Source organism: Vicugna pacos, chromosome 24 (genome assembly GCF_048564905.1).
Source record: "Vicugna pacos chromosome 24, VicPac4, whole genome shotgun sequence".
NCBI lineage: Eukaryota > Metazoa > Chordata > Mammalia > Artiodactyla > Camelidae > Vicugna > Vicugna pacos.
In genome coordinates this window covers 22,181,754-22,209,711 of record NC_133010.1, presented here as the reverse complement: position 1 = coordinate 22,209,711, position 27,958 = coordinate 22,181,754, and the positions used below count along the sequence as shown (strand labels likewise).

General features: G+C 35.2%; 2 protein-coding genes across 3 annotated transcripts in view; one reads left to right on the top strand and one right to left on the bottom strand.

The window, feature by feature from the left end:
• Positions 1-1,898, bottom strand: part of NDC80 (NDC80 kinetochore complex component) — a 39,125-nt gene extending 37,227 nt beyond the window's left edge. Inside the window, exons 1-2 of the mRNA XM_006205128.4 lie at positions 1,644-1,898; positions 453-562 (exon numbers count right to left, since the gene is read on the bottom strand). Of these exons, the coding sequence (XP_006205190.1) occupies positions 453-553 (101 nt within the window). The 5' untranslated portion in view covers positions 554-562; positions 1,644-1,898. The remainder of the gene's footprint in view (positions 1-452; positions 563-1,643) is intronic.
• Positions 1,899-2,051: 153 nt separating this feature from the next.
• Positions 2,052-27,958, top strand: part of METTL4 (methyltransferase 4, N6-adenosine) — a 395,043-nt gene continuing 369,136 nt past the window's right edge. For both annotated transcript variants that reach the window (XR_012063887.1, XM_015239921.3), the window contains exons 1-8: positions 2,052-2,124; positions 4,006-4,393; positions 5,313-5,375; positions 13,093-13,462; positions 15,425-15,494; positions 21,306-21,480; positions 23,772-23,878; positions 24,268-24,359. Coding sequence is in view for 1 of the 2 variants with exons in the window: in XM_015239921.3 (XP_015095407.1) it covers positions 4,013-4,393; positions 5,313-5,375; positions 13,093-13,462; positions 15,425-15,494; positions 21,306-21,480; positions 23,772-23,878; positions 24,268-24,359 (1,258 nt within the window). In the remaining variant the exon portion in view is untranslated. The remainder of the gene's footprint in view (positions 2,125-4,005; positions 4,394-5,312; positions 5,376-13,092; positions 13,463-15,424; positions 15,495-21,305; positions 21,481-23,771; positions 23,879-24,267; positions 24,360-27,958) is intronic.

The window sequence follows — 27,958 nt, the reverse complement described above, 5'->3', positions numbered from 1 at the left end:
GCAAGTTCTTTTGGACACCTTTTTTTCCCCCCAGTGAATCTTGGAAAAAGCGTGAAGTAGTGTTCTGTTGGCTGCTACTAAATTGCAGCTAATTGTCCGAGCAAATGATACCTGATCGAGAACTTGGCTAGTTGGATACACCTCAGTAAACTGCATGTTACTGCACAGGACCTGCTCAAGCAAGCAACTCTAAAAGAGGAAAATAAGAATGAAAGAGTGCTGAAGGGGAATTAGTAGTCCTTTAAGCATTGCCTAACAAAGGACGCGGTTTTGTAAGGAACAGAAAAGATAAAACACAACACTTGGTAACACGTCCACTTTTAGCCTTAACTGACTCCAAATTAGGTACAGCTGAGAACAGATACGATTCATCACATCACTCACACTACATCTTCGTAGTAACCACCTTTACACATTTCTTCCTCAAAGACATCAAGGCATGAGGTACTTACGTTTGAGGGGTATGGAGTCCTTGTTTATTTAAGTCCTGGGATCTTAATTCCTGCATAGAGAGGCGGCCAGCACCACCGGTGGAAACTGAGCTGCGTTTCATGCTTATGACCTGCATTCATGAATTTGGAATTAAGAAAGTCTTTCCAGACATGGATGGTACATGAAGCACCAACTATTAACTTTATCCTCAAACAGAAAGGTAGCCAAGTTTCATTGTTTCTTCAAGATAATCTTTCCCAAGCTATCTTTACTTGCTCATGTAAGGTGAAGTCCTCATTTTCAAGAATTATCTATTTAACTGCATTAAAAAATATTCAACACACTTAAACGCCATGTACAAGCAAATGTGCAAAGCTATGCAAACAGTACAAAGATGAATAAGGCATGATTCCTTCCTTCACAGGGGATTCATTGTAGTTGAAACTCTAACTCAGGCCACACCATTGCTGTTGGCTGTGCCTATTTCAATGGGAAGTCAGAGGCTACCTGACAAGACCTACCTCAGTTGTTTCCTTTTCTGTGGTCTCAGAACAAAGCTATTCTGTTTTCTTTTCCCAATGTCAATCGTTCTTGCTCTGTCCTTAACCTACCGTTTCCCATTTATATTCTTCAATTATTGCCCCTCTTGCTTCAATTTCCCTTTCACCAATGATAAATCATCTGGTCTACAAACTGCTTCCATTTTCTGAGACCACATTCTCATCTCATTCCCTCCCCATCTACTGAAACCATTGCCTTCTGGGATACTCATGACTGACAAATCTTTTTTGATCCTAGCTCATCTCTGAGGCAGTAGACACTATATACTTAGCCATTTTCTGCTCCTGCCCTGCCTTCCTGGAAACTGGACACCTGTGGGTATCCTTTTTTCTCTAGGCTCGCCTTTGTCTTTTAAATTGATTACACCTTTGCCTTCTTTGTTTGGCCACCTATTTCTTCTACAGTATATGCTTCTGTATCTATTATACTTTTTCACTCTCATCTATATGTTCACTCCCAATCTCCACTTAAAATGTACTGTTACAATTTGAGAAGATTTCTAAATGTACTCGGTACACGGCCACCAGAATGTTACCACCTGTTATGTGAAACGCCACACACAAACGGTTCCTCGTCTTGTATTTCCTCTCCCCGCTCCCACCCATTCCTCCAAGCCCTCTTCTCCCCATCAGTGCCCCCTTGGCCCTCACCTTCTTCCTTGGGAAATCACTGCTGTTAGAAATATACTGGAATCCGGGAAACTAGCGGCTCGCCACAGATTCGGCCTGTTGACTGGTTATAACAGCAAAAAACACCAAAACGTCGTCACTCTAGGCCGCTAAATTCAACTTGCTGGCGCCATGACATTCTCCCTCCAGACGAGTACCATCGGAACAAAAATTAGCCAAAAGTCATTAGTCAACTTTCTTCCAGCTTCTTGACGCGACCCAGGAGCCGAATTTCTGTAAACCGTGCAACTGCCCGCCAGGCAGAAGCGCGGCCGCCAAAACACAAACCCCTTCCTCCACCCGCCGGCGCCCTTCGAATTTTAAATTCTCCGCCGGCGTTGACGTCATCACGCCGACGTGGGCGCGCATGCGCAGCTCTTACGCGCCGCTCTTCGTCGCCCGAACGGTGCGTGCTGGTCGTGCCCCGCCGCCTCACGGGGCGCACTGGTGTCTCCTGTCAGCTGTAAGCGTCCCCTATGAAGTCTGGTCCGACCCTAAAATTTAGCTGGGGACACCCGAGCGTTCTAGGACCCTGAGTAGCAAGCAGAGCGTTCCAAGCCTCTCTGGAAACGCTTTTTCCGTACAGCAACATGGCCGCTCCCATAGCTCTTAGAAAAGGAGAAAATTTTCCCCCCTTTGCTCTGAGGGGAGGGTCTTTCATGACCACTGTTTAGCTGGGTGCTGTTTCATGATGCGAATCTGGGAAGACGGCGTGCCCTTTTCTGACAGGGGAAGCGGCGAGGTGGGACTCGCCGGTGACTGCACTGTGCGCGTAGTCGGCTCCGAGGGTGGCGGCGCTGAGGCCGCCGCCAGTGTTCGGGCTCAGAATTTGCTCTGTGGGTTCCGCGGTCCTCTGGTGGTGGCCTGTGAGAAGCTGGAGGCATCCAGTGTGAAGCAGAGAAGTCGGAGAGAGAAGTGCAGTAAGCACAGTACATTACTTTGGTAAAAAAGGACATCCCCGCTTCCCTGCGTTTGAACTCAGAGGCAAACACAACCCCAAACCTGAAGAGTGGTGGGGTGGGAGGAGAGCTCAGAGCCGCAGTAACGAGTTTTAACTTTGGGCACGCCACCTTTCCTGTCTGAGTTTCACTATTGTCTACATTTCTAGCTCTCACTCGCCATTTCAGGACCTCGTCACCACAAGTGATGACTCTAAAGGGAGGACCAATAACAGAATTTCCACTGCCAATAAGTAGCATTTACTTGAGCTATTGCTTGGTATCAGACGCTGTGCACAAAACTTCATGTCGGTTATCTCCTTTAATTCTCTAAACTGCCTTCTGCGATGTCCTAAAAAATGATGACATTGAGGCTCAGTGAAATAAAATAACTTGTTCATCGTCATACTGCTCATACATGAAGTTAGAAGTTTGAATCTAAATGCATCTATTAGTCACGGTGCTGTTAACCACTTAATGTATTTTTTATTCTCTTCCCCCTCTTAAGTCCTCCACTACAGTAGATTTAATAAGCAATATCCACAATTAAAAATCATCTTTTAAGAAAAGGTAAGGAAGTTCTGAGAAATCTAATTGTCATAGGAGGAGTGCTCAGAACCAACTGCAAATCTGTACTCTTAACCTTGCAATTTTGCTTGAGGTTAGTGCTTCTGATGTGATGTTGAAATTGCATTTTGCCCTGCTTTTGCCCTTTTTGCACTCCGTTGATAGCAGTGATTAAATAGTGCAGTGATACTGGAGAATGGCAAATGTAGTTTGGAAAAATAAGGGCTGACTTGCTAACAACTCTAGAATTTTGTTACCTTCTCTAGATTTATCTCATTAGAAGGGTGAATTCTCACGGGTAATTCTTTGACAAGACGCTTGCACATTCTAAGGATTCAGTGCCTTCCTGACTTGGAGGATGTAGACTAGTGGCTAGATCCAAGTTCCAAGCAGGAGGTTGTGTATCCTGTATATCCTCCCGGAAGATAGGAGGGTCTAATTGGGATTCCAGAAATAAGATCAGGTTTGGTTAAGCTGGCTGAACATTTTGAATTATCAACCCTGAAATTAAAAGTTTATATTAAAACACTGCAATTTTAGTCCTGCTTTATATATGAACATCATAAAATTTAAATTCTATGTACATGTCAAGTTTATATACCTGCACATCAGATCTACTTGTGTGTATGAAGTATATTTTTATTGAAAAACAGGACATTTAAGGACTTAAATGGGTTCAATCCCCAGTACCTGTATCAAAGAAAAACCAAGAACTTCAAAACAAAACAAAACAAAACAAGAAGTTATTCAGGAGAGTTGGGTTTTACTTCTAACGTCTAATTCTCAGAGTGTTTTGTTTTCGTTTTTCTTAATTTTACTTACTTTTTTTTTATTCTAAGGAAGAGAATGTCTGTGGTGCACCAGCTGTCACCAGGATGGTTACTGGATCATCTTTCTTTCATTAACAAGATAAACTATGAACTTCATCAGCCTTATTACAGTAAAAATGAGCCTATTTCTTCTGTTCACCTTGATTCTCTTCGCATGGATTCTGTGTCCTCTCTTGGAGCCTCTGCTACATTTAGTGCTTCTACTACTAAGCCAGAGGATGATGATGGAGGAAACTTTGAAATGTTCATTCAAAGATATGTTTTTCGATCTGAACTGTTTAATGTCACCAAACCTTATATAACTTCTGTTATTCACAAAGAATGCGAACAAAGTAATGAAAAGGAAGATCTAGTAAATGATGTTAAAAAAGAAATCTCCATTTCTGTTACTGGGAAGGTAATGTTTTAAGAAATTTTAATTTTTCTACAGGAAACACAAATTTATTATTCCGGCATCTCAAATATCTTGTGATTTACTAAGTATAAAGAATAATCAATAAAACACAATAAGCCTTTAGCATGCCCAGAATAATTTTTAACTTTTTGCTGACGTCTACCATGCATAGAAGACCAAAGTTGCATATTTTAAAAGTAAGCAAAATTGATTCAAAAGTGAATGCTCTGTAAATTAAGCTAACAAACAAAACTAAACAAAAAAAAAAACCTCTTTCTGCCTAGGTTTCTTTATTAATTGCATGTTTTTGTATCTCTTTTTTGCTCAAAAACATGTCTCTTTATTTGCAAAAGTCTAAAGCAGAATATAGATTTTGGGAGAATTTTAGAGACCTACCCTTTGGGGATAAGCTTATACAATAAATGTTTGGAAGAATGGTGATATTTTTCAAAGGTAAAAAAGTAGAAAGCTTCTCTGGAAAATGTATTCTTGAAGTATATATATTTGTATACACACTGGTGCATTGAAGTTTTGAGAATGCCATATAGGATCAAATTAATTATGCTTTAGTACTTTTCTGCCTTTGAAGAGTTCAGAGGTGATTATACAAAGTCCATTTCAGATAGATTATAATAATATTTTCTTTGTTAGAGAAATTACATTCATTATTCACCCAATAAATGTTGGTATCTTTCTATGTGCTGTTGTATGTAGAGTGATGAGGCAAGATGATTACAGTCTCTGCCCTCTTGGATCTTAGACTGATTTCAACCTCAACAATTAATTATTATCTCTTAAAGAATGATATACACAATATGGAAAATGTGATAAAGATAAAGAAAAAAGAAATACTAGTATATTTCAAAATATCAATATAATGATAGATGGCAACTTAATTTTCTCCTTGTAACTTACTCTTTAGAAACGGAAAAGATGTGTTGTTTTCAATCAAGGTGAATTGGATGCTATGGAATACCATACAAAGGTAAGGTGTAAAATGTTCATTGATGACATTGGAAGGTTAATGCAAACTAGTATAAATAAATGGACAGTGTAAATAAGGATGTTCTTAAAAATCAAGCTGTCATTTTAATCAAGGTTAGAGTAACAGTGGAGTGATTTACTGCTACTTTTATAGTAATGAGCAATTTAAACCAATTTTTATTAAAACCTCATATACACCTTATTTATATATTTAGCATAAGCGAAGTTAAGCTATATTGGTTAAGTCTAGAAATTTTATAAGTTATAAAAGCCTATTGTCTGTAGGTAAAACAACATATTAGGATAGTCGCAGAAGTAAGTATGAATAATGTGAAGAATGTTATTTCTGAGCTCAGAGGTTTATATTTCATTGTCTTTCATACTTAATCTTTAATTGCTGACATTTCGGTATAGTATGCATGTGTCATTTTCCATACGCATGTGTGTATCTGCAGGATAAATTTTGAGAACTCAGAAAGTGCTGGGTCAGAGGGTTTGAACATTTTGATAGATACAGACAAATTGCTACTATAGAGAGTGCCTCATCTTATTAGCACACTGGAAATGTATAATTTTGCCTGTTTTCCCACATCCTTACTGTCACAATATATTGTTTTTGATCTTTGTCAATCTAATAGTTGAAAATAGTATTTTAGTATGGATTGAATTTGCATTTATTATGAATATAGTTAAGCATTTTTATGTATGTTTGAAATTCATTTATATTTCTCTTATGTGAACTGTTTCCTTTACACACTTAAAAAAATTGGTTTGTTCTTTTTCTCACTGATTTATAGGCACTCTATATATTAGAGAAATTAGGTTTGTCCATCATATAAACTAACAATATTGTGCTTGCTATGGCAGCACATATACTAAATTATGTATTTTTCCCAATTTGTCCTTTTAATTATAATTATGATTTTTTGTTTTTGTTTTCGCCATGCAGACAATATTATATTTTTATTTAGTTGAATTTTTTTTAATGATTTCTGAATTTTTGAATAATAATTAGAGAAGTATTCCTTCTTCAAGGCTTTAAAATAATTTCCCATGTTTTCTTCTGCAGCATTTATGGTTTTATTTCAGATTTATATCTTTGATCCATTTAGATTTTATTCTGGTAAAAAGTGTGAGGTATGGAGCCAATTTTGTTTTTTATCCAGATGACTACCTATATGTCCCACCATTATTCATGCAGTTTTTCCCTGCTGATTTGAGATGTTAGCTGTACTAAATTCACATAAGTATTTGAGTTTATTTCTGGATTTTAAATCTTATTTAATTGTTTGTCTTACTATTTATTTGCCAGCCTCTTTTGAGATTTTATAATATGAGTATGTTTTAATATCTGGTAGTACTTATCCTCCCCTCTCCTCCTCCCTGGGCCATTTTCTCATTGCTCCTTTTTACAGAATTTTCCTGGCCTGTTTGCTTATTTTCCCATTGGAATTTTAGGATCAATTTTAAAGTCTGATTAGAAAAACCAACCTACTGCAATTTTTATGTCATCAAATTAAATTTATAAATTTAATTAGGGTAGTATTAATATCTTTAAGATGTTGATGACTCTGCTCCAAAACATAAATGTTTCTTTTTTATCTGTTTAAGTTTCTGTTGTCATTCTGTAAAATATTCTTTATAAAAGTCTTGCATTAATTTTTAAAAACTGAATGTTTTGATTTTACAGGTAATAGCTATAACTCTTAAAAATATTAATTGTTTTACTTACACCTCTTTAATTATTCTATCTCTAACTTATTTCTCTTCTTTAATTGTATAGGCTTGAAAATATGATACAATATTAAGTAATATTTGTGAGAGTATCTATCCTTGTTCCTAACTTAGTGGAGATGATTTCCTCTCCACTGGGTTTCAGGCTGAGTTGGAAATAGCATGTTAAAGAACTTAACATCTATTCTTATTTTTCATTATTATCAAATTGGTTATAGAATTTTATTAAAAGTTTTTTTAACCACCTATGGAGATTGAATGGGATGATTTTTCTCCTAATATTTTCCTTTGATTTTTACTCGTATATGACCACCCTTGCATTTGTAGTATATATTCCAAATGACTGTGATACATTATTTTTTAAATGTTCTGCTGGATTTTATTTGCTAATATTTTATTTGGGACAGTGATAAGTGAGATTGGTCTGATATACTTAATTTTTGCGTTTTATAAATAGTTATATACAGATATTTACATATATCAGTGTTGGAAGTGGGAAGTTTTTTTTCTCCCCAATTGTCTGGAGTAATCTGTTCTTCAGAAGTTTGGTAGACTTCTCCTTTGCTTTGCAACCATCTCAGTGTATTGCTTTTTGTGGGGATACTTTCACAGCCTTTCCTTTTTCTTCTTTGGAAATCAACTTTAGATTAAAAAAACTCTTGTAGGTCAGTCTTGGTAAATTACATTATCTGAGAATGTTATCCATTTCATCTCATTTCTCAAATTTATTTGTGGTTGTTTTGCCTTCACTATTTATGTTGTATATTTGCTCTTGAGATAGATTAGCTAATAGTTTTTGTAAATTTGTTAGTAATTTTTGAAATTAAGTTAATTTAAAAATTTGTAACATTTCTGCTTTAATTCATATTAATTTATTCCTTCTGTTTATTTTTTGTCTTTTTGAGTTATCTTAATTCATTTCTTTTTTTTAATTCTTTTTTTTATTGATGGAAATATTCAATGTTATGATTTTTCTCTCTGAGCACTGCAGCATCCCATAGATTCTAATATGTTGTGTTATAATTGTCATGATGTGAAATTTCAATGAAATATCATGGTTTTCTAGAGATTTCCTTAAGAGTTGTTTGTAATAAAGTTTTAAATTTCCATGTTGGAGTGGTGTTTTTTGGATTGATGGTTAATGTTATATTTATGTCCATAAAAAATGCCAGTTTCCTTTCCAGAGTGGCTGTACTTTGTTGCATTTCCTCCCAGCAAAGTATGAGAGTTTCATTTGCTTCATATCCTCACTAGCATTGATTTCATCAGATTATTGATTTTAGGAATAATAGTAAGTATACAGTGGTATCTTACTGAGGTTTTAATTTGCATTTCCCTGATAACTAATAATGTTGAGAATCTTTTCATTTGCTATTTGACACCTACATACATTCTTTGTTGAAGTTTCTATAGGATCAGTGTTTTTTCGTCCTTGACCATTGGATGTAATTCACCAGTGAAATTATCTAGGCCTGGAAGTTCCTTTTGGGGAAGGATTTTAGTAATGGTATCAGGTTCTTTACTAGATAACAGGGATTTTGAGATTTTCAGCTTCTGCTTATATCAATTTTGGCAAATTATGTGTTCCAAGAAATTTGTCCATTTCATCCAGCTTGTCAGATTTATTGGCATGAAGTTGTTCATAGTATTCTCTTATCCTGCTTTTGATGTCTATAGGACTTTTGATGATAAGTGATAATCTTTTTCATTCCTGATGTTGGTGATTTGTGTTCTTTCTTTTTCTAGCTAGGGGCTTATTATTTTATTGTTTTTTTTTTTCACCCCAAAGAACCAGGGTTTTTTTTTCATTGTGGCAAAATATGCATAACATAAAATTTACCATTTTAACCACTCTTTGGTGTACAATTCAGTGGCAGTGGGTACATTCATATTGTTTGGTGACCATCACCATTATTTATCTCCAGAATAAGTTTGTCATCCCAAACTGAAATTCTACCATTAAACAATAACTTCCCATTTCCCCTTCCCTGTAACTAAATGCCACATTTTATTTATCTGTTCATTTGTTCATGGACATTTGGGATGTTTCCACCTTTTCACTATTGTGAGTAATACTGCTATAAATATGAGTATACAAGTAGCAGTTCCAGTCCCCACTTTCAGTTTTTTTAAGTATAATTACAAGTATAATTACGGAATCATATGATATTCTATTTCTAATTTTTTGAGGAACTGCCATATTGTCTTCCACAGTGGTTGTGCTATTTTACATTCCCACCAGTAATGCATAAGGGTTTCAGTTTCTGCATATCCGTGTCAGCCCTTGTTATTTTCTGTTTTTGTTTTGTTTTTTTAAATAGCCATCCGAAAGGGTGTGAGTGCTTTCAGTATGCATTTTTCTGATGATTTTGTGATGTTGAGCGTATTTTTATATGCTATTGGCCATTTGAAGAAATGTCTGCTCATGTCCTTGGCTCATTTTTAAATTGGGTTTTTGTTGTTGTTGTTGAGTTTTAGCAGTTCTTTATATATTCTGGATATCAGTCCCTTATCAGACACATGAGTTGATATCAAGTATATTCAAAGAACCAGCTTTTAACTTAGTTACTTTTCTTTACTGTCTGTTTTCTATTTTGTTGATATCTATTCTCTATTATTTTCTTCCTTTTGGTTTACTTTGCTCTTTTTCTGACTTCTTAAAGTGGAACCTTAAACCAGTGAGTTTAGATATTTTTTGTTTCCTAATATAAGCCTTAAAGCTGTAAGTTTCACTTGAATCACTGCTTTAATTACATTCCACATATTTTGCATTTTCACTTTCATGCACTTCAAAATATTTTCTAATTTCCCTTGTGATTTCATCTTTGACCTGTATGAATTATTTATAAGTCTGATGTTTCATTCCCAGACATTTGAGGTTTATCTCGATATCTTCTTGTTACTGATTTCTAACTTAAATCCACTGGGGTGTAAGCATATACTCTGATAATTTCAGTCCCTTTATATTTATTGGGCCTTGTTTTATGGTCAACTGTATGAATTATCTTTGTGACTGTATTGTGTGCTATTTTAAATATATTTTTGTATATTTTGTATTCTATTGTTGGGTGCAGTGCTCTGTGAATGAGAGATTAACTTGATTGATAGTTTTGTTCAGAAAGAACTTCCATGTCTTTAAAGGCTTTTGGTTTGTAGATTCTTTTAGGTGAGTTTAGAATGATATTTTTTAGTTTAAGGCTGATTATTCCTTTTTACTGGCATAAGATCTGTGATCTACCCAACACCCCTGTCAAGAGCTGTGATGGGTCTGAGATTCTACCCTATTTGGAAGCTAGCAAGGTAGCAAGTTTAGACCTAAGATTTTATTAAAATAAGGAGCTTATTGCTCCCTGTATAGCAGGAAGTATATGCTTTTTGTTCATAGACTTCCCTTGAACTCCAAGTTGCATGGGGACAATGCCCAGAAGTCTTGTTGGATGCTCTGCATGCAGTAGATTTGATTCACAGCTAAAGAACCCCAAGGTTAGGGAACCAAATTTTTAAAATGGGTTGCAGACAAACCTGTCCAATCTTTTGTCCCAAAGGGAGCCTTTACTAACCTGGACAGCAAGCAGATCTGCCCTCTGGCTTGGAGGGAGACACAATCTCCATTTTCCATGCTGTATAAGTAACCTTGTGTTGGAGGAACTGATAGAGAGGATGTGACCAGTGGTTAACCCAGACAGTCGAAGACTCCTCACCTCTCCCCTATCCTTGGGGTGTATATGCTGCCCACTGTTCCCACAGTGGGAGCTGCTTTCAAGGACATAGCCTTGAGAGAGTAAGCGGTTGTTGAAACCATCTGGACTATGTATGTGACTGAACCCAGTTAAGGCTTCTATATAAACTTTTAAGATGCTGGGGGACAGGTACAGAGATCTTTTTATCTTGCAGCCTGGTATGTACGTTCCCTTGTTATTAAACCTGCCATCTACCTATCTAGAGTGGCCTGCCTCTTTCTTATGGTCTCTCCTTGTCCTCTGTTTCCAGGGGCTGGTTTCAGATTTCAGCCATGAGGCTTCCAAGGTTGCAAACCAACACCTTGAAAATTTATTCGGGAAGGAAAGCTGTCAGTGCCTCTGCTCACACGGAGAGACCCATGGTGAATTGTCTTCCAGTTGTCCTGTAAATCATGAGGTGTTCAGTCTGAGTCTTGGCTCTATAAAAGCTCCGGATACTTTCTTTTAGTCCTTTTGGGTGATCCTTTTCCTGGCCATGGGTAGTTCTTTCACACACTTGCACTGACCAGTATTTATAGGAATTTCTCCAGTGTGGCTGCCTGAAGATGTACCGAGTTCTCTCTCTGTACAGTTCTTTCCTCTCTGGTACTCTCCCATGAACTCTACCTGTTTCGGCACCCCCATATCCTCAGCTCTGTCTGGATTTCTTCTAGACTGTGCTCAGATTCTTCCTTCCTTTGGCCTGGAAACTCTCCAGGCAGTTAGCTGGGGCAGTCATAGGGCTCACAAATGATTTCTTTCACTCTCCTCTGTTGCTTGGTGTCCAGTTTCTTAAAAGCTGTTGTACCTGTTACTCCATCTTGGTCAGAAGTGGAAGTCTCTGTCTTCTTTGAACATTATCAGCAATTTGTAATACTCCTTGATGTAGTTTTCCCATCCTCTGCCTCCTCCTCCATTTGTTGATCTTCTTGGATCTGTGAATTCATAGTCTTCAGCAAATTTGGAAATTTTTGGCCGTTGTCTCCTCAAATATTTTTTCTGTCCCTTTCATTTTGGACACTTTTATTGCATTGTCTTCAACTGTATTTAATCTCTTCTCCTTTAGTAATCTGCTGTTAATCCAGTGTAGTGTATTTTTAATTTCTTCATTATAGTCTTTCTCTCTAGACACTCAGTTTGGTCTTTTCTTATCGTTTCCTTATCTCTTCTTAACAGGCTCATTTTTCTTTACATTTCTGGACATATGAATATGGTTATAATAAATGCCTTAATGTCCCTTTCTGCTTTTTCCCCCCTAATCTTTAGAAATGGGCTGCACGAGTCTGGTGTAAGCTCTGGGGATTGCCCTCTCTGGTCGTTTTTTCTGGTTCTTTCCCTGACCTTGGGTATTTCTGTATGTGTATTTCAGTACACCTCTGTGTGCTGATCACTACTCACCTGGAGCCTTGACCCTCTGTAGCTCTCAAGAGCTCTCTCCCTGTTCAGCTCTCTCCTCTCTGGTATCATCCCCTACTAACTCTACCTGCCTTGGCCTTTCCAGACTCCCAGCTCTATCTCCTTAACTCAGAGAGACTGTTGGATTCTGAACTGGTCTCCTTCCTGTACTGCTAACCAGAAACTTTCTCAAGGGAAGTAAGCTGGAGCAGTTGGTTTCTCCTTTTTTAGGGACCACTGTTCTGTACTGCTTGACATCCATCCAAAGTCTGAAAGCCTTTTTTTTTTAATAATTAAAAAAAAAAGTAATTTCAGATGAAAAGTACTCCATTTTGTCCAGAAACAGAACTTGGCTTTTAATTTTATAATTATTGTAGTTGTATTATTGTAAAACTTTGTTTATATATTCATTTTATAGGGTTAATTTTTTCTTTTTTTATAATTCAAGCTGTATTTTATAAAATCAAAGGTACCCTTATTTTAAAATTAAATTACTAGAAAAATACAAGATTAAATGTAATTTAAACTTAATTCTTTTTATGGATCAGAAATTCTTCTTTCTTCTAGAAACATTACCAGATTCATCTTATTCATTTTAAAGGATATGTTTTCTTATATTTATTGTTTGGTTATTTAATCTTTAGTATGTTTGTGAGGTTTGTTTCATTACAGTTAGGAAACAGCAGTTTAAAGGTATACTCATACTTTCTAACTTTTTATTATAGTATAAAATTACTTTACTGTAAGCATTAAGAATGTTGATTTCAGTCCATAAGTTCAGATATTCAAAACATAGTAGGAACTTTATTATTTAGAAAATTGTTTTAATGGCAGTAACATTCTAATGTACTTTAAAAAATTCTCTTACAGATCAGGGGGCTAATTTTGGATGGATCCTCACAGTTAATCCAAGAAGGTTTCAAAAGTGGCTTTCTTCATCCACTTTCTGAAAAACAGGACAAGTGTAGTGAGCCCGTTAAATTACCACTTGATACCTGCAGTTTGTCAGAATTATGTGAAATGGCAAAGCGTTTGCCTTCTCTGAATGAATTGGAACTTCAGACATTACAATTGACAGAAGATGATATATCTGTTACAGAGCAGGATTTATTTTCACGGGTTGTTGAGAACAACTCTAGCTTTACAAAAATGATGACTTTAATGGGACAGAAATACCTGCTGCCACCAAAAAGCAGTTTTCTTTTGTCTGACATTTCTTGTATGCAGCCGCTTCTGAACTGTAAGTAATTATTATGTTTCTCATTAGAAAAAGATAATTTTTCTCTGGTCTTAAAAGTCAAGAGCAAGTCTGAATGTTGAATGACCATCAACATTTATGGTAGGGTAAACACTTAATTTTCTCAGTGTATTTTTTTCTTTTAAATTCAGTTTCAAAGTGCTGAATTTTGCTTAAAATTAAAAAAAAATTCTTATTAGAAACAAAAGGTCAAAAACTTAACTAGTCCTCGAAAGAGTAAACATAGTTACTGCTCTATACTTAGAAATTCAGGATACAATTGGATTTGAGTGAGTAACTTTATTTAACTTTTATTCATAGCAAAGTAGAAATGTTTCAAATATGAATGTTAATTCCCAAACCATTCCTAGGCTTTTAGGTTACATTTTAAGCTACTGTTCAGGTTTATTATCTAAAATTTCTTAAAATATTTTCCTGTATAAAGTTAAAAATTTAGATATTGAAGTCCAGAGTCATGTACACCTGAATTTGAATTTACCTTCTGAAGCTTAACTGTGAATCCTGGGCACTTCACAAACTGAACCACAATTTCCTAATCTATAAAATGTATGTGATAACACCTATTTAAGAGGGTAATTTTGAGGTTTAGATTAGATAATCTGTACTAAGGAGCATACTTCAGTGATTTATATGTTTCTAATTATGTCTATGATTACTAAGAGATGAGGTAGATAAGCGGTTTATTGATCAAGTTGGATTTAATCTGTTATTTATTGTTATTTGGACATTTTATAGCAAAACTTTAAGTTACTAAAGTAACAGCTTATTATTGAAAAGCTGCTTCTAATTACTATCAAGCCACCTTACACAAGAGTGGTTATTCATGTCATAATGTCATAAATTCTTTAGGGTAAATAACAAGAGAACAAATTAATATGGAAATCATGCTATATTTGAACATTTTTTCCCATTCTTTTTGTTCTTTATTACTCTCATACTTAAAAAACTGTTACTTCCTTGTTTTAATTTGCATTTTTTTTGATTACTTATGAGATTGTACATTTACAGAAATATACCTTTGCTTATAAAGGGAAAAAGGATAGCTCTTCCTTATAGTAAAATTCCAATGAATAAATGTGGGTAGAATGATGTACCTAGAAAATTTCAATTTGGCATACTCTATAGTATTTGGGTTTCAAAATAGTGGCTGAAAAGATGAGATGCAGGATATTTGCACAGTCTTAAATTATTGCCTCAGAATATACTTGTTAATTAGGAAGGTAAAACTGGAGAAATCTGGCTGACAACACTTTAACCAAGTGATCAAAAGTAGTATTACCAATAATGAGACATTTTGACATCATATATTTCCTGATGATATTGTTCTGACAAGGGCATGGCATTACTTTGGTGGTACTCTCTCCAAAAATAAATAACCTAAATTTAATCACAAGGAAATATCAAGCATAAACTGAGGGACATTCTATAAAATAACTAGCCACTAGTCTTCAAAAGTGCCAAGGTCATAAAAGACAAATGACTGAGGAACTTTCACAGATTGGGGGAAATTTCATCATTTAATTGATATTTCATCCAAATATCAATTAAAAGGCTAAAGTTTTATTTCATATAAAAAGTTAAAAAAAAATAAAGCAAAAAACCCCACCACCCTTTTTAGGTTTGAAAGTAACATATTAATATGGCTGCCAAGACTTATAGGACATCTACAAATCATTAATGTCTAGCTAAGTGAGTTATAGGTATTTTTAGTAAGTCTCTGCAAAAATAGCAATAGGTGAAATTATATTGAAATCTTAGAGGCACTGAAATATAAGAGAAGTCTCTTAATTTTTTTAGATAAATTATTCTAATTGAACAGAAGCTTTTGTTGCATTCCTTTATATTTGTGAATGTAATGAATGTACTTCAGTGTTGAAGAATGTGTTTGGTTTTTAAAGTGATACATATAGAAGATATTTTCTGAAATTGTGTTTTTGCTTTCAGGTAGGAAAACATATGATGTAATTGTGATAGATCCACCATGGCAGAACAAGTCAGTTAAAAGAAGTAACAGGTAAGTGTCAATAATTCATCCACTAGATATGCTTTCTCAAAGCCATTGTCCTTTGTACATTCTACTTACATATGTTAAAAGTACTACTTTATGATATAGGTTGTTTGAAACTACTAAAACACTTTAGTTTAAAGTTTTTAATTCCCTTAACTAGATAATTCTTTTGAACTAGAACTATATATAGGTGTAAGAATGTTAAAGGTAATATATTTACTAATGACTAGGGTTACTGACTGAACTAGTTCAGGGATGTTTCTGTAACACGAAAGGGCAACATTTTAGCCTTCTTTGATATCAAATTCTAAAGTTTAGAAATATGTGTCTAAATACAATATTCCTTAATAATCTGCAGTGAATAAATTTGTCTAATTCATTCTTAAATGTGTTTTAGTTTTTGCCACCTCTTTTGTTTATGTCACCATTTAGAGTAAGTTCGATTAGTTACCAAGATTTCCATTTTTCAAAAAATTGAAGTATAGCCGGTTTACAATGTGTTAATTTTTGTTGTACAGCATGGTGATTCAGTTATACACGTATATGTATTTATTCCTATTCATATTCTTTTTTATTATAGGCTATTACAAGATATTGAATATAGTTCCCTATGCTATAAAGTAGGAACTTGTTGTTTATTTATTTTATATGTAGTACTTATTAGTATCTTCAAGTGCCAAACTCCCAATTTATCCCTTCACCCTCTCCTTTCCTCCCTGGTAACCATAAATTTGTTTTCTATGTCTGTGAGTCTGTTTCTGTTTTGTAAATAAATTCATTTGTGATATTTTTTTAGATTCCACATGTAAGTGATACCATATGGTATTTTTCCTTCTCTTTCTGGCTTACTTCAGTTAGTATGATGATCTCCAGTTCTATCCATGTTGCTGCAAATCACATTGTTTCATTTTTTATGACTGAGTAGTATTCTATTATTGTATATATATACCACAACTTCTTTATCCAATCATAAGATGACATTTCCTTTTAATAGCTTTTTTAAAAACTAAGTTTTTTCCTCTAGTTCTAGTGAATGTCTTCAGTTACATTTCCTCTCTTCAGTTTGCTAGACTGAATAGTTCCTATTACCTTGACTTAAACTTCATATGAAATTTCTTCCTCTCCACAATTATCTTCAGTTTTCTTATGCTTTTTGCTTATGAGCTATACCAGTAGGATTTTTTTCTCTTAAAGTTGCAAGGATCATACAAAGAATTCATGGACCTATTCTCTATATGTGTGTATTTGTGTATGTGTGTAGGTATCTATATTTATATGTAATTTTTTTCTGAACCACTTGAGAATATTATTTAGGAGAAAGAGTAAGTTACTCTGAAATATTTTATTCTGTATTTCTTGAAAACAAAGATCTTTTCATACATAATCATAATGTAAGATCATAATGTAATTATCAAAGTAGGTGAGTTTCATTTTAAATTTTTTCTTTTTCCTTTATTAATAAGAATCATATCAGGAGATACTTTGACATATGTAAATATCTTATCACTAGTTTTAGCATCTGTGATGGGCAAAATGGTGTCCCACCTCCCCACCCCCCTCAAGATGTCCTTGTCCTAATCCCTGGAACTTGTGAATATGTTAGGTTACAAGGCAAAGGGGAATTAAAATTCCAGATGGAATTAAGGCTGCTAAGAAAAGGAGATTACCATGCATTATCTGGATAGGCACACTGTAATCAAAGGGTCCTTAAAAGTGGAAGAGGGAAGCAGAAGAGAAGGTCAGAGTGAGAAGGACTTGACCTACCATTGCTGGCTTTGAAGATTGAGGTAGGGGGCCTTGAGCCAAGGAAAGTGGGCAGTATCTAGAAGCTGGAAAAGACAAGGAAATGGATTTTCCTGTAGAGCCTCCCAAAGGGAAGGCAGCCCTGCCCACACCTTAACTTTAGCCTGGTAAGACCCATGTCAGACTTTTAATACACAAAACTGTAGGATAATATAAGTTTATGTTGTTTAAGCCACTGAGCGTGAGATATTGTGTTATGGCAGCAGTAGAAAACTAATACAACATCCACTGGTGATTCTTGCCCAGATCAGTTATTATTATGATGAGAGCCAAATGGTAATTATATAATAACATCTTTTCTTCTATACTTTCTACTGTGAGAGTAATAGAAATTTTGGAACCATATTTCATGTGCTTATTTGCACATTTAGATATTACATTGACTGTGCTTTTTTCTTAAGCTGTGAAAATATATAAAATAAGTAAATGTAGAGGCAGAGTAGTAAGTCACAGGGCAGGGGTAGGGTTGTGGGGATAAGGAGGAGGAGGAGAGTAGGGATAAGAATCTTGTGTGGCAGTTGACTGTACATTATTCTTTCCCCATTCATACCTATCAGGATCCATCTAGGTCCTGCTGAAATGTCACCTCTTTCATAAAGATTTTCCAGATTCCTCCAGGCAAAGGTGCTGAATTTCTGATCTCCTTTAGCAAATTTTAATACATCTACTTTATTATGTATTTCAGTCATAAGGGTGGATAATTTATCTTTTCTGTTAGATTGTGAACATTGGATTGTGACCTCCTTGAGATAGAGCTGCTGCTCTGTGTTTTTTAAAATTGAGATAAAATTCACCATTTTTACCACTTAGAACTGTATACAGTTCAGTGGTTTAATATATTCACAATGTTGTGCAGCCAGGGTGTATCTAATTCCAGAATGTTTCCATCACCACAAAAAGAACCCCATACTTCCCAGTTCCTCCCTTTGCCCATTCCCTTGCAACGTGAATCTACTTTCTGTCTCTATGAACTTGCCTGTTTTGGACTTCATATAAATGGAATCATATAACATGTGGACTTTTGGGTCTGCCTTATTTCATTTGGCATATGTTTTCAAGGTTCATCCATGCTGTAATGTGTATCAGTACTTCATTCCTTTTTATGGCTGAATAATATTCCATTGTATGGCCATACCACATTTCGTTTGATGGATATTTGGATTGTTTCCGGTTTAGGCTGTGAACAATTTGTGTATAAGGATCACATATTACATTTGGTCTTTATTTTTATTTAGTTCCTTAAATGTAGAATGATGTCCCAGCCATTTTTGGTCTTCAAGACACTGACTCTTTTTTAAGAGTCTGTGCCCCTTGTTTGTAGATATTCCACAGTTTGGATTTGTTTGACCATTTCTTCATGATTAGATTCAGGCTAAATGCTTTTGGGAATATTACATAGGTGATATTGCATATTTTCCATTGTAGTACATAAAGATGTGTATATTGGAATTTGTTCAGGATTCAGGAGATTAGAACCAGAGAACAGAATATGACTATTTCATCCTTCTCCCAAATCAATCCAATGAAATAAAATTAGAGCAATCAAGAAATCCACTGTTATTGGACTATCAAACTTCAAGTTTTGGCCTGATGTTTTTCATAAAACTGTAGCAAACTTGTTCTTTTAAAATCATCACTTTGTTTATAAGAAATGCTAGTTTACTGAAAGAGCACTGGTCTAGATGACAGAAAACTTGAGTGCATGAGATGTGAATTGTTTTACTCATTTGTTTACTAAAGAAATATTTAATGATCACCTCTTAACTTCATGCAGTTGTCATGTGTTAGAGCTAACTCTAGTGTTGATTGCATTTGGCCATTAGGGTGTCATTTACTTTTTCCAGAGCAAGTCTGTACCTGCTATACCTTCTGTAGTAGTAGAAGCCTTGTTGTAGTCAGTTGAGGAATAGAATAAAAGAGAAAGGAGATAGACTACATGCATACCAGTCCTTAGCTTAGCTATAGACAGGAGACCTAACTGAGGGAATTTCTCTTTTCTTTTTTCTTTTCTGTTATTTTCTCTTCTTTTCTCTTTTTGTCCCTCTTCTCCACGCCTCTCCCCCATCCTCCTCTCCTCTTTCTTCCTTTAAAAGTGTGTAGTATGTAAGCATATTTATAGGGTGATGGGGAGGAACTACTAGAGAGGTTGAAATTACAGAACGAGGGGGTAATTATTAATTAGCATTAGTAATAGACCAGCAGAGAGGAATAAGAGAACACAGCTGGAAGGAGAAGCTTTAAGTACACGAAGCCATCCCGTTGTCTTTAAGGGGAAATGTATAGAAATAGGTCAGTCAAGGTGTATAATGAGAGGGAAGAGGGTTAGGTAGTTAAAGGAGTCTGGTGGCCTTTATTGTTATTGATACATGAGTTAACTTCATCTGCCAAGAGTGAGTTTGGGCAAGGGACTTGAAAAGGGATGAAGGTTTGTAGTAGTTGACCAAGGATAAGTAAAAGAATTCATGAGTAGTTTTGAGAGCTTGAGAATGGATTTAATTGACTTAATTCTTCAATTCAACATTTTTCTCCACCTGATTTTTTCCATATAAGAAGTTGAATTGAAGATTGAAGGTTTGCAGGAGTTGTGGAGTGATGGGGTAAGGGCGGATGGGAGTTAAGGGTGCTGGTGAGAAGGCAGTGAAGTGATTGGTGATTGGTTGTACATAGGGAAAGGAAGCAAGTGTGGGCAGGAAGATGCTGATAGACTCAGTAAGGTGAGGGAATGGGTGCTGACTGGATGCTTTGATAAAGTCAAAGAATAGGTAAGGAGTAAGAGGTCATGGCCAGAGATCAATGTTTATGGTTTCAGAGATGGAGTAAATGTGAGTGATGATGTGGTCCAGGTTATGGCCACTGGAGTGGATTATTCAAGTGGGGTGAATGCAATTGTATTTATTTAAGGGAAGAATAGTTGAGGTGTGCACATTATTTAGATTGTGCTTTGAAAATGCTGGCAAGATTTATGTTGGTGAAGTAGAAGGATCTCAGAACTCAAGTCCTCATTGAATGTGGAGAGTGAGGATGAAATGAGTTAGGTAATAACATGGGAAGCTCGTTAGTGTACTCCTCAAAGAAAAGGGGATTTGTACCCAAAGGTAGATGACTGATAGCCTGGAACTGGCAGTAGGAGAGCTAGGAGGATATTGACCTCTCCTCTCCCTATTCCGTGTGCTGGGTGTTGGAGAACGGACCACACTGATTTGATTGGGTATTGTAGAGCAAATTGTGGTCTAGCAAGAGAAACCAGACTTCATACTGTTAATGGCCAGGGAGATGTAAGACTATAGAGTTTTTTTTTGTAATGAAAGCATGAGAGTTTCTGAGACCCCAGTAGAATTGATTGGGAAGGAGGAAAGAAGCAGGATAATAGGCTGAGGGTGGAAAATGTGGTGGGATAGTGAGACAGTTGTTTCAAGAATGTGATGGGGTCCCTGTGTGATGTACAGATTACCAAACAATATTTGATTAATTTTGAAGAGTTATAAAATAATAGAAAATATTAGTAAAATTAATGACATATAATACACTTAGAAGTGATATAGAGCGGGGTAGAGGGTGGGAAGGGAAGGGGTAGACTGGGATTTCAAAATTGTAGAACAGATAAACAAGATTACACTGTATAGCACAGGGAAATATACACAAAATGTTATGATAAATCACAGAGAAAAAAATGTGACAATGAGTGTGTATATGTCCATGTATGACTGAAAAATTGTACTGAACACTGGAATTTGACACAACACTGTAAAATGATTATGAATCAATAAAAATGTAAAAAAAAAAAAGAAGTGATATGGAAATATAGCCTGACAATATTAAACTAGTAAAAACTAAAAATGTTTATTTCCTACTTGCAAGTAATAATATGTCCACTGGGTGTCACTGTGGCTTCATATTTAGTTACACACAAAAAGATCTTTGTGTTTGTGGAGTCATTGTTATACAGGTCTTCTTCCTACTTATTTTTCTTTTCTGCAGCGAATTTTGCCAATATTTTTTCCTGTTTATTTTTAGATACAGTTATTTATCACCACTGCAAATAAAGCAGATACCTATCCCTAAACTGGCTGCTCCAAACTGTCTTGTTGTTACTTGGGTGACCAATAGACAGAAGCACCTACGTTTTGTAAAGGAAGAGCTTTACCCTTCTTGGTCTGTGGAGATAGTTGCTGAATGGCACTGGGTAAAAGTAAGTTCAGAAGTTAACTTATTTGTTAATAAAGCATGACATATAAGTTACATAAAGATAGCATCTACTTTTCAATGCTTAACATGTCACCACTCTACTCCTTCAACACGGTCTAATTAGAACTTTTCCTTTGCTGCTAAATACTTTTATGTTTTTATTCTTAAGGCTTGTTACCTGTTTGTCCTGTGTCCTTTTGTATTAGAATCCCAAACTGTTGGTCTTAGAGAATCACTGAGGTAGATACCAGGATGACATTTTTAAAAGCTCTGATATCTGTAGTTTAAAAAACAACAAACAAAATTTGTCCATCACTAATCATAGAAATTTGCTTACTGTTCATCTTCTTCCTCTTTACTCATTCACAATTTCAACTACCCTTTGTGACTTCTTTTCTTCTTTTTTTTTCTTATGTTGCTGGGGATGGGAGGGAGAATAGCAAAGAAACCTAGTGTGGAAGAGGTGGGAAAATTCTGCAAGCAAGGCTCTTTATACTTTAAATCTTAACTTAGTTCCTCAGTGCCTATTTTTGAAAGAAATGATTCCAGCTCTGGGATTGCCTGAATGATCTTTAATAACTCTGGTTGGTATAAGAATACCAAACATAACAGAAAAGTAAGGCATCAGTTCAGAGTTCATTGGACATCCTTTTGAAGATATGTTGTCTACTTAGATGAATTCCACAAAAGCCCTCCAGATTGTTAAAAAGATAAACCAGGTTATTATGGAGTGAATGTTTAACACTTACATAATGTTAATGAATAATGGTTTATACATTTCAGACACAGGAGAGTTCTGTTTTTATGTGCTTTGTGGTCTACTGAAATAGCTTCTAAAAGTTGTGTGCATTGTTTATTTGCACCTATTTGATGGAATTTGGAAAACAAAACGCTTAATGTTGTGTCTTTGCTTTTTACAGTTGTACTTTGGGCTTAGCTTTTGTTGATTTGCTATCGGATCATTACAGGAATATAAACCTCTATTCCATCCTGTCTATTATGACAGCTATTTTATAGTCAGAGACTGGGGCCAAAGTCCAGAAAAGGGTGCTTACTAAAATCAAAACCAGTAAAATGTTAATATATAAAAACTAAGGCTATTCATTTCTAGTGGTAATAAGTTCTAAGAAATGGTATAATATAATTGTAGTTTAAAACAAAAACTTAGGAAACACTTATTAGGTAACTGCACATATTGTTATAACAGGAGTTATCTGCATTGAGTATAAAGGATATCTAAAGATTAAGAATTTGCCAGTGTTTATACAGCACTGTGTGAAGTAGATGCTGTTTCTCATGGGCCCCAGAGGTGATAAAAGGACTGTACTGATTAGTTTTTTTTTATTTTTGGTACCTCGATATAAAGTAAAGGGTTCCATAGATAATAGATATAAATATTCCGATAGAGAAAATATGTACCTCCGTGCATAATTAATGAATTGATATTGTTAATATAAATTGTGTTTTGAGTTTGATTAGCTAAAGTGAGTCTTTGAGATTCTGATCCCTCTGGGGTGAAATGATAAAATTGAATTTCTGGATTTATAATGCCAGGAGATTAGATCGTGTATTGTGTATCTCATCAATCCTGGAGCTTCTTTCATTAATTTTGGCTCTGACAGTATTTAATGACACTATTTCCTATAAATAAAGGAAAATCCTTTACTATAATCTTCTTAGTCACATTGCCATAATAGGTAGATGTTATTTGAATGAACAAATAAATGAATTAATGATGGCATGGTTTCTAGGAATAAATTCTAATAAAAATAGAGATTTTTTTTGTGTGCAAGGTGACAAAATGATATTAAAAAATTTTTTTTAGTCCCTTATAACTTATCCGCTTTGATAGTCACTAGCAATATGTAGCTCTTTAGCACTTGAAGTCTGGCTAGGCCACACTGAGATGTGGTGCTAAATGTACAAATATTAAGTCTTCTGGGTTTAGAAGACTTACATGAAAGGAAGAATAGGACACAGCTCAATAATTTTTTGAATTGATTACATTTTGAAATGATAATATTTTAGGTGGTAGATTAAAATATAATTAAAATTAATTTTACTTCACTCTTTTTACTTTTAATGTTGCTGCTAGAAAATTTGTATTATATATGTGGCTTACATTTGCAGTTCACATTATATTTTTATTGGACAGCACTAGCCTTGAGGTTTAATAATTTTTCTATGGTGGAAACTGTATAGTGGTAAGAAAAAAAACCCTTTCTTGGATATTTACAGATGTAAATATCTTCTTCTTCTTCTTTTTTTTTTTTTTTTTTGACTCCTTCTTATCAGATCACCAGTTCTGGAGAGTTTGTGTTCCCATTAGATTCTCCACACAAAAAGCCTTATGAAGGTCTTATACTGGGAAGAGTTCGAGAGAAAGATGCTTTACTATTAAGGTAGGAAAGATGATTTTTCAAAATCTTATACATGTATTAATTTGGGGGCTTTTAAAATTATTAACACAGTGGTCATTGGTTTCCCTTAATTTTTATGTTTTTGAAAATCTGGCAATGGCCCAGACAAGAGAAGTGTGACTAGTATGGCACACGAAATTTTATATAATCTTTTGTTTTATCTAATGTGTAATAGTCATTATTGTAGAAAAGGAAGTTATCTGAAATTTCTTAATACTTAAATTGTTGATTTTTATTATTATTTCCATTCTTAAATTTACTATAAATTCAGATACTATTTGAAAGGTGAAAAATATATAAAGGTAACTATGGCTTATATGTAAAAAATTGTCATTTAAAATATAACATACTTTGTTGTTCTGTTCTAATAGGAATGCAGATGTAAAAGAGCTCCGGATTCCAGATCACAAGTTAATTGTCAGTGTGCCCTGTACGCTTCACTCACATAAGCCACCTCTTGCTGGTATGTTTTTATAAAACAGAATTGTTATGAGTTGTGTTAAATTGTAAACAGGATTGAATTTAGTATTTGCGTGGTCTACACATATGGAAATTAAACCAGATATGTTATTTTAATTAATATTCTAAAATCATATAGCATAATTTATGAAGTAGAGAATAGATTATTTTTTTGTTTTTTTGCTACAAGAAAGCTTTATTGTTTCCATTTGGTCCATGGCTTGGGCGAGGGCTCTAGACAGTTAAAGTAGCTGCCTGGTGCAGCAGGGAGGGGTTCAGGCAGAGGCCTTGACGCCACAGGGATGGAGATGGGCGAGCTCCGGAGGCGCCTCTTCCTGCTTAGGGGTGAGCCTTTCAAAAAGGTACCCGCCTAGCCCCGCCTGGGGGCTGGCCAGCCTGCAGAGGTTGGTCAGGTGGTCTCCCAATCTTGATGCGTCTCACCTCCTCATCTAGGAGGTGGCTCCCCAAGAAGGCACAGAGATGGGAGTCTGTGTGGGTAGGGCCCAAGGCATGCAGATCCAAAAGGGCCTGTTTCAGGTTCTTCTCCAGGCCCATGGCGGCTTCCATGGGAGTCCAGGGCTTTACCCTATTCCTCTTGGGACGGTTTTGGCTTGTCTGGGAGGAGGGCGCTGCCGCAGCGCTGGTTTTGCAGCTTCAGGAGGCGCTCGGCCAACCCGCGGAGGAAAGGAGGGCCCTTGCCCTCCAGAGCCGGGAGGTGGTGGCCGAAGCAGAAGCCCAGAGAGAGGTAGGTGTAGGAGGCCCGCAGGTGCAGGGCGACCAGGTGGTTGACCGTGGCCTCCACTTCGGTGGAATAATTCTCAAGAATCTGGGAGGTCATTGTGGTCTGCAAAGAGGAGCAGCAAACCACAAAAAACCGATATTGGTTGGTCCCGGAGGTTGTGAGTGGAAAGGAATTTAGAGGATGGTCGAAGGTTGGAAAAAGTGTCTGTTAACGTCCAAACGCGGTTGAAGCCGAAGACAGATCCGCGTGACCACCCAGAGCACTGTTACTAGTTTTATATTACGTCAGCCTTTCCTCCTACACCATGTCTTAGGTTCCCCTTACTCTCCAAGGTGTTACCCTATCACTGACCTCAACAGAATGAAGACTGATGGCGTATCTGAAGACTGTAGTTCTGCTAGGGGCTTTATTGTACTTTATCCGTTGCTTGTTCTAAAATTAGGAGCTCTGAATAGCTGTCAGAGAGATGGTTAGAATTCCCTTGATACCTGGTATACACACTCAGTTTTATGTTGAGGTAGTGTTTTCTGAACCATTGGAAAGGTAATTGCTGCAGCTTGCAATTGTTACTAGTCTTAAAGCTTTAGCATAATGTTCATTAATGAAACTAAGCAGCAAAGAATAGTGGAAAGTTTTGGCTTTTCAGATAGACTAACATGAGTTTGAATCCTGGCTCTTCTACTTCAGTGAGTTACTCTAATAATTTTCTACCTCAGAATTGTCATTTAAAGAAAGAATAATGGTATTTAATCTTTCAGAGTTGTGAGAATTGGTTGTATTATACTGGAAATTCTGTAGCATATAGTAGATCAGTAAATGGTAAATTTTTCAAGTGAAAGAATAAAAATACAGGAATGTAAGTCCTTGAGAGAAACTGAATTTGCTATTAAAATCTTTTCTTTAGGAATATATGTATATTTTATTAATTTGGTGGTCTTAGCTTAAAAAACCCCAAACTTTCAAGCTGCCACTCAGGAAAACTACAGGCCATCAGCCTATCAAATTGTTTTGCAGAATGTGGGATAGTTCATGAGCTAGGACACGTAGGAAAGTGAATTTAAATTCCCAAGAGAATGTTTATTGATAGCACTTAGGATTTCTGTTATCCTTAATTGCTTATGCAGAAGAATCCTTAGTGTTAATTCACTTGAAAAATATTCAGATGTCTACCTGTCGATCCATTCTTTGACTTAGAGGGATTCTCAGTGAATAATTGCCTTTAAACTTTGGACTTTCATAGATTCTTTAATGCATTAAACATTTGACTTAAATAAAAAGTAAAACTATACTATTCTTTGAGAAAAAAACTATGTTTGGCACCAGTTACACTCAGTGGAGGAAATCTAATTTGTACTCTCATTTGAATTTTCTTTATTATTTGGTGAATACAAAGCTTAATTTAGGGCTTGTCTTAGGGCTTTAAACATCCAAACACCAAGACCCAAAACCTTTCACTACCAAATGATAGACTACTTATCAATTCCTTGGAAATAGAGTATGTTTAAAGATTAGTCTTAAGATACAAAGTTTTGTAAAATAGTGATTAAAATTAGTCTTTTATTAATACTAATAAGAGCCTGTATTTATGAAATGCAGTTCTGCCATATTCCCAGTAGAGAGCAGCACAAACCCATTTTTAGCATTGAGAATATTTGAAAAGAAAAATTAGATTTTTTGGGGAAAAAAATCTGTGTGACTCGGTGTATGTAATTCTTATGTTTGATTAAGTACTGGTAGACAAGTATTTGTAATCCTTTATTTTTGAGTTCATGTTACTTGATAGCAAGTGCCTGTATTTTGGGTACAGAGCCACACAAATTAAAGCCATCAGAAAGCAACTCTCAGATTTTTGCAGTATATTTTACTCTGATATCGTAACTGTAGAATTTGGAATAATACATGTTTCTATATATAATGCTTAGAACTTTTACATGAAAATGTTCTTGAACTGCTTTATGCAAATTCACAAAATGAAATGTTCTCTCTTTTGCTTCTACAAACACTAAACTTTTTTTCTTAAACAAGTTTTAATTTCTTATTTCTGCTACAAAAAGTAAAAAACACCAAATTGGCAGCATATTCCATTTCAAAGTGGTACATTTACTCTTTAAGTTCTGAAATTTCTTCCTATAGATTGAAAGATAAGACAACAATAGCTATGACTTACAACCTAACATAAGTGTATATTCTTAAGTTTAAAGATTTAAGGTAGAAAAATAAGGAAATTAGAGTATTTGAATGAAAATTTTATTTTTCATATTTTACCTTAGGGAAATATCCACTCATTTTTACTACTTTGCTCACTAACAGTTTGTATCTTAAGAGTTAAACATAGTTTGATGAGATCCTGTGCACTAACATTTCAGCCACTTTCCCCCCCAGCCATGCCCCTTGCTCCTAGAACAGAAGGGGAATGACTGGCTGTGTATGGATTACTTCCTTTCCATTGGCTGGAAGTATGTTTTACTAATACCATATGTTACACACTTATCTCTCTATATGTCATATTCATATTTAAATTTATACATTTGATTTGCTTTTTAAAATTGAGATATAATTGACATGTAACATTGTATTAGTTTCAGGTGTATCATAATAATTTGATATATATATATAAACTGATTATAATAAGTCTACACATAGTCACAAAAATTTTTTTTCTTGTGATGAGAACTTCCAGTTTCTTTTACATTGTTATTTAAAATTAGTAAGAATAAAATATTTCCACTAATTTGCCTTTTTTGCTCTGTTTTGAAATTAAACATATGTGGTTAACATTATAAAATCATTACTGCTTGATTTTCTGCTTTTTGTAACCAATAAGGAAAAAAATCTGTGCAGAAATGTGTTACATTGATAAA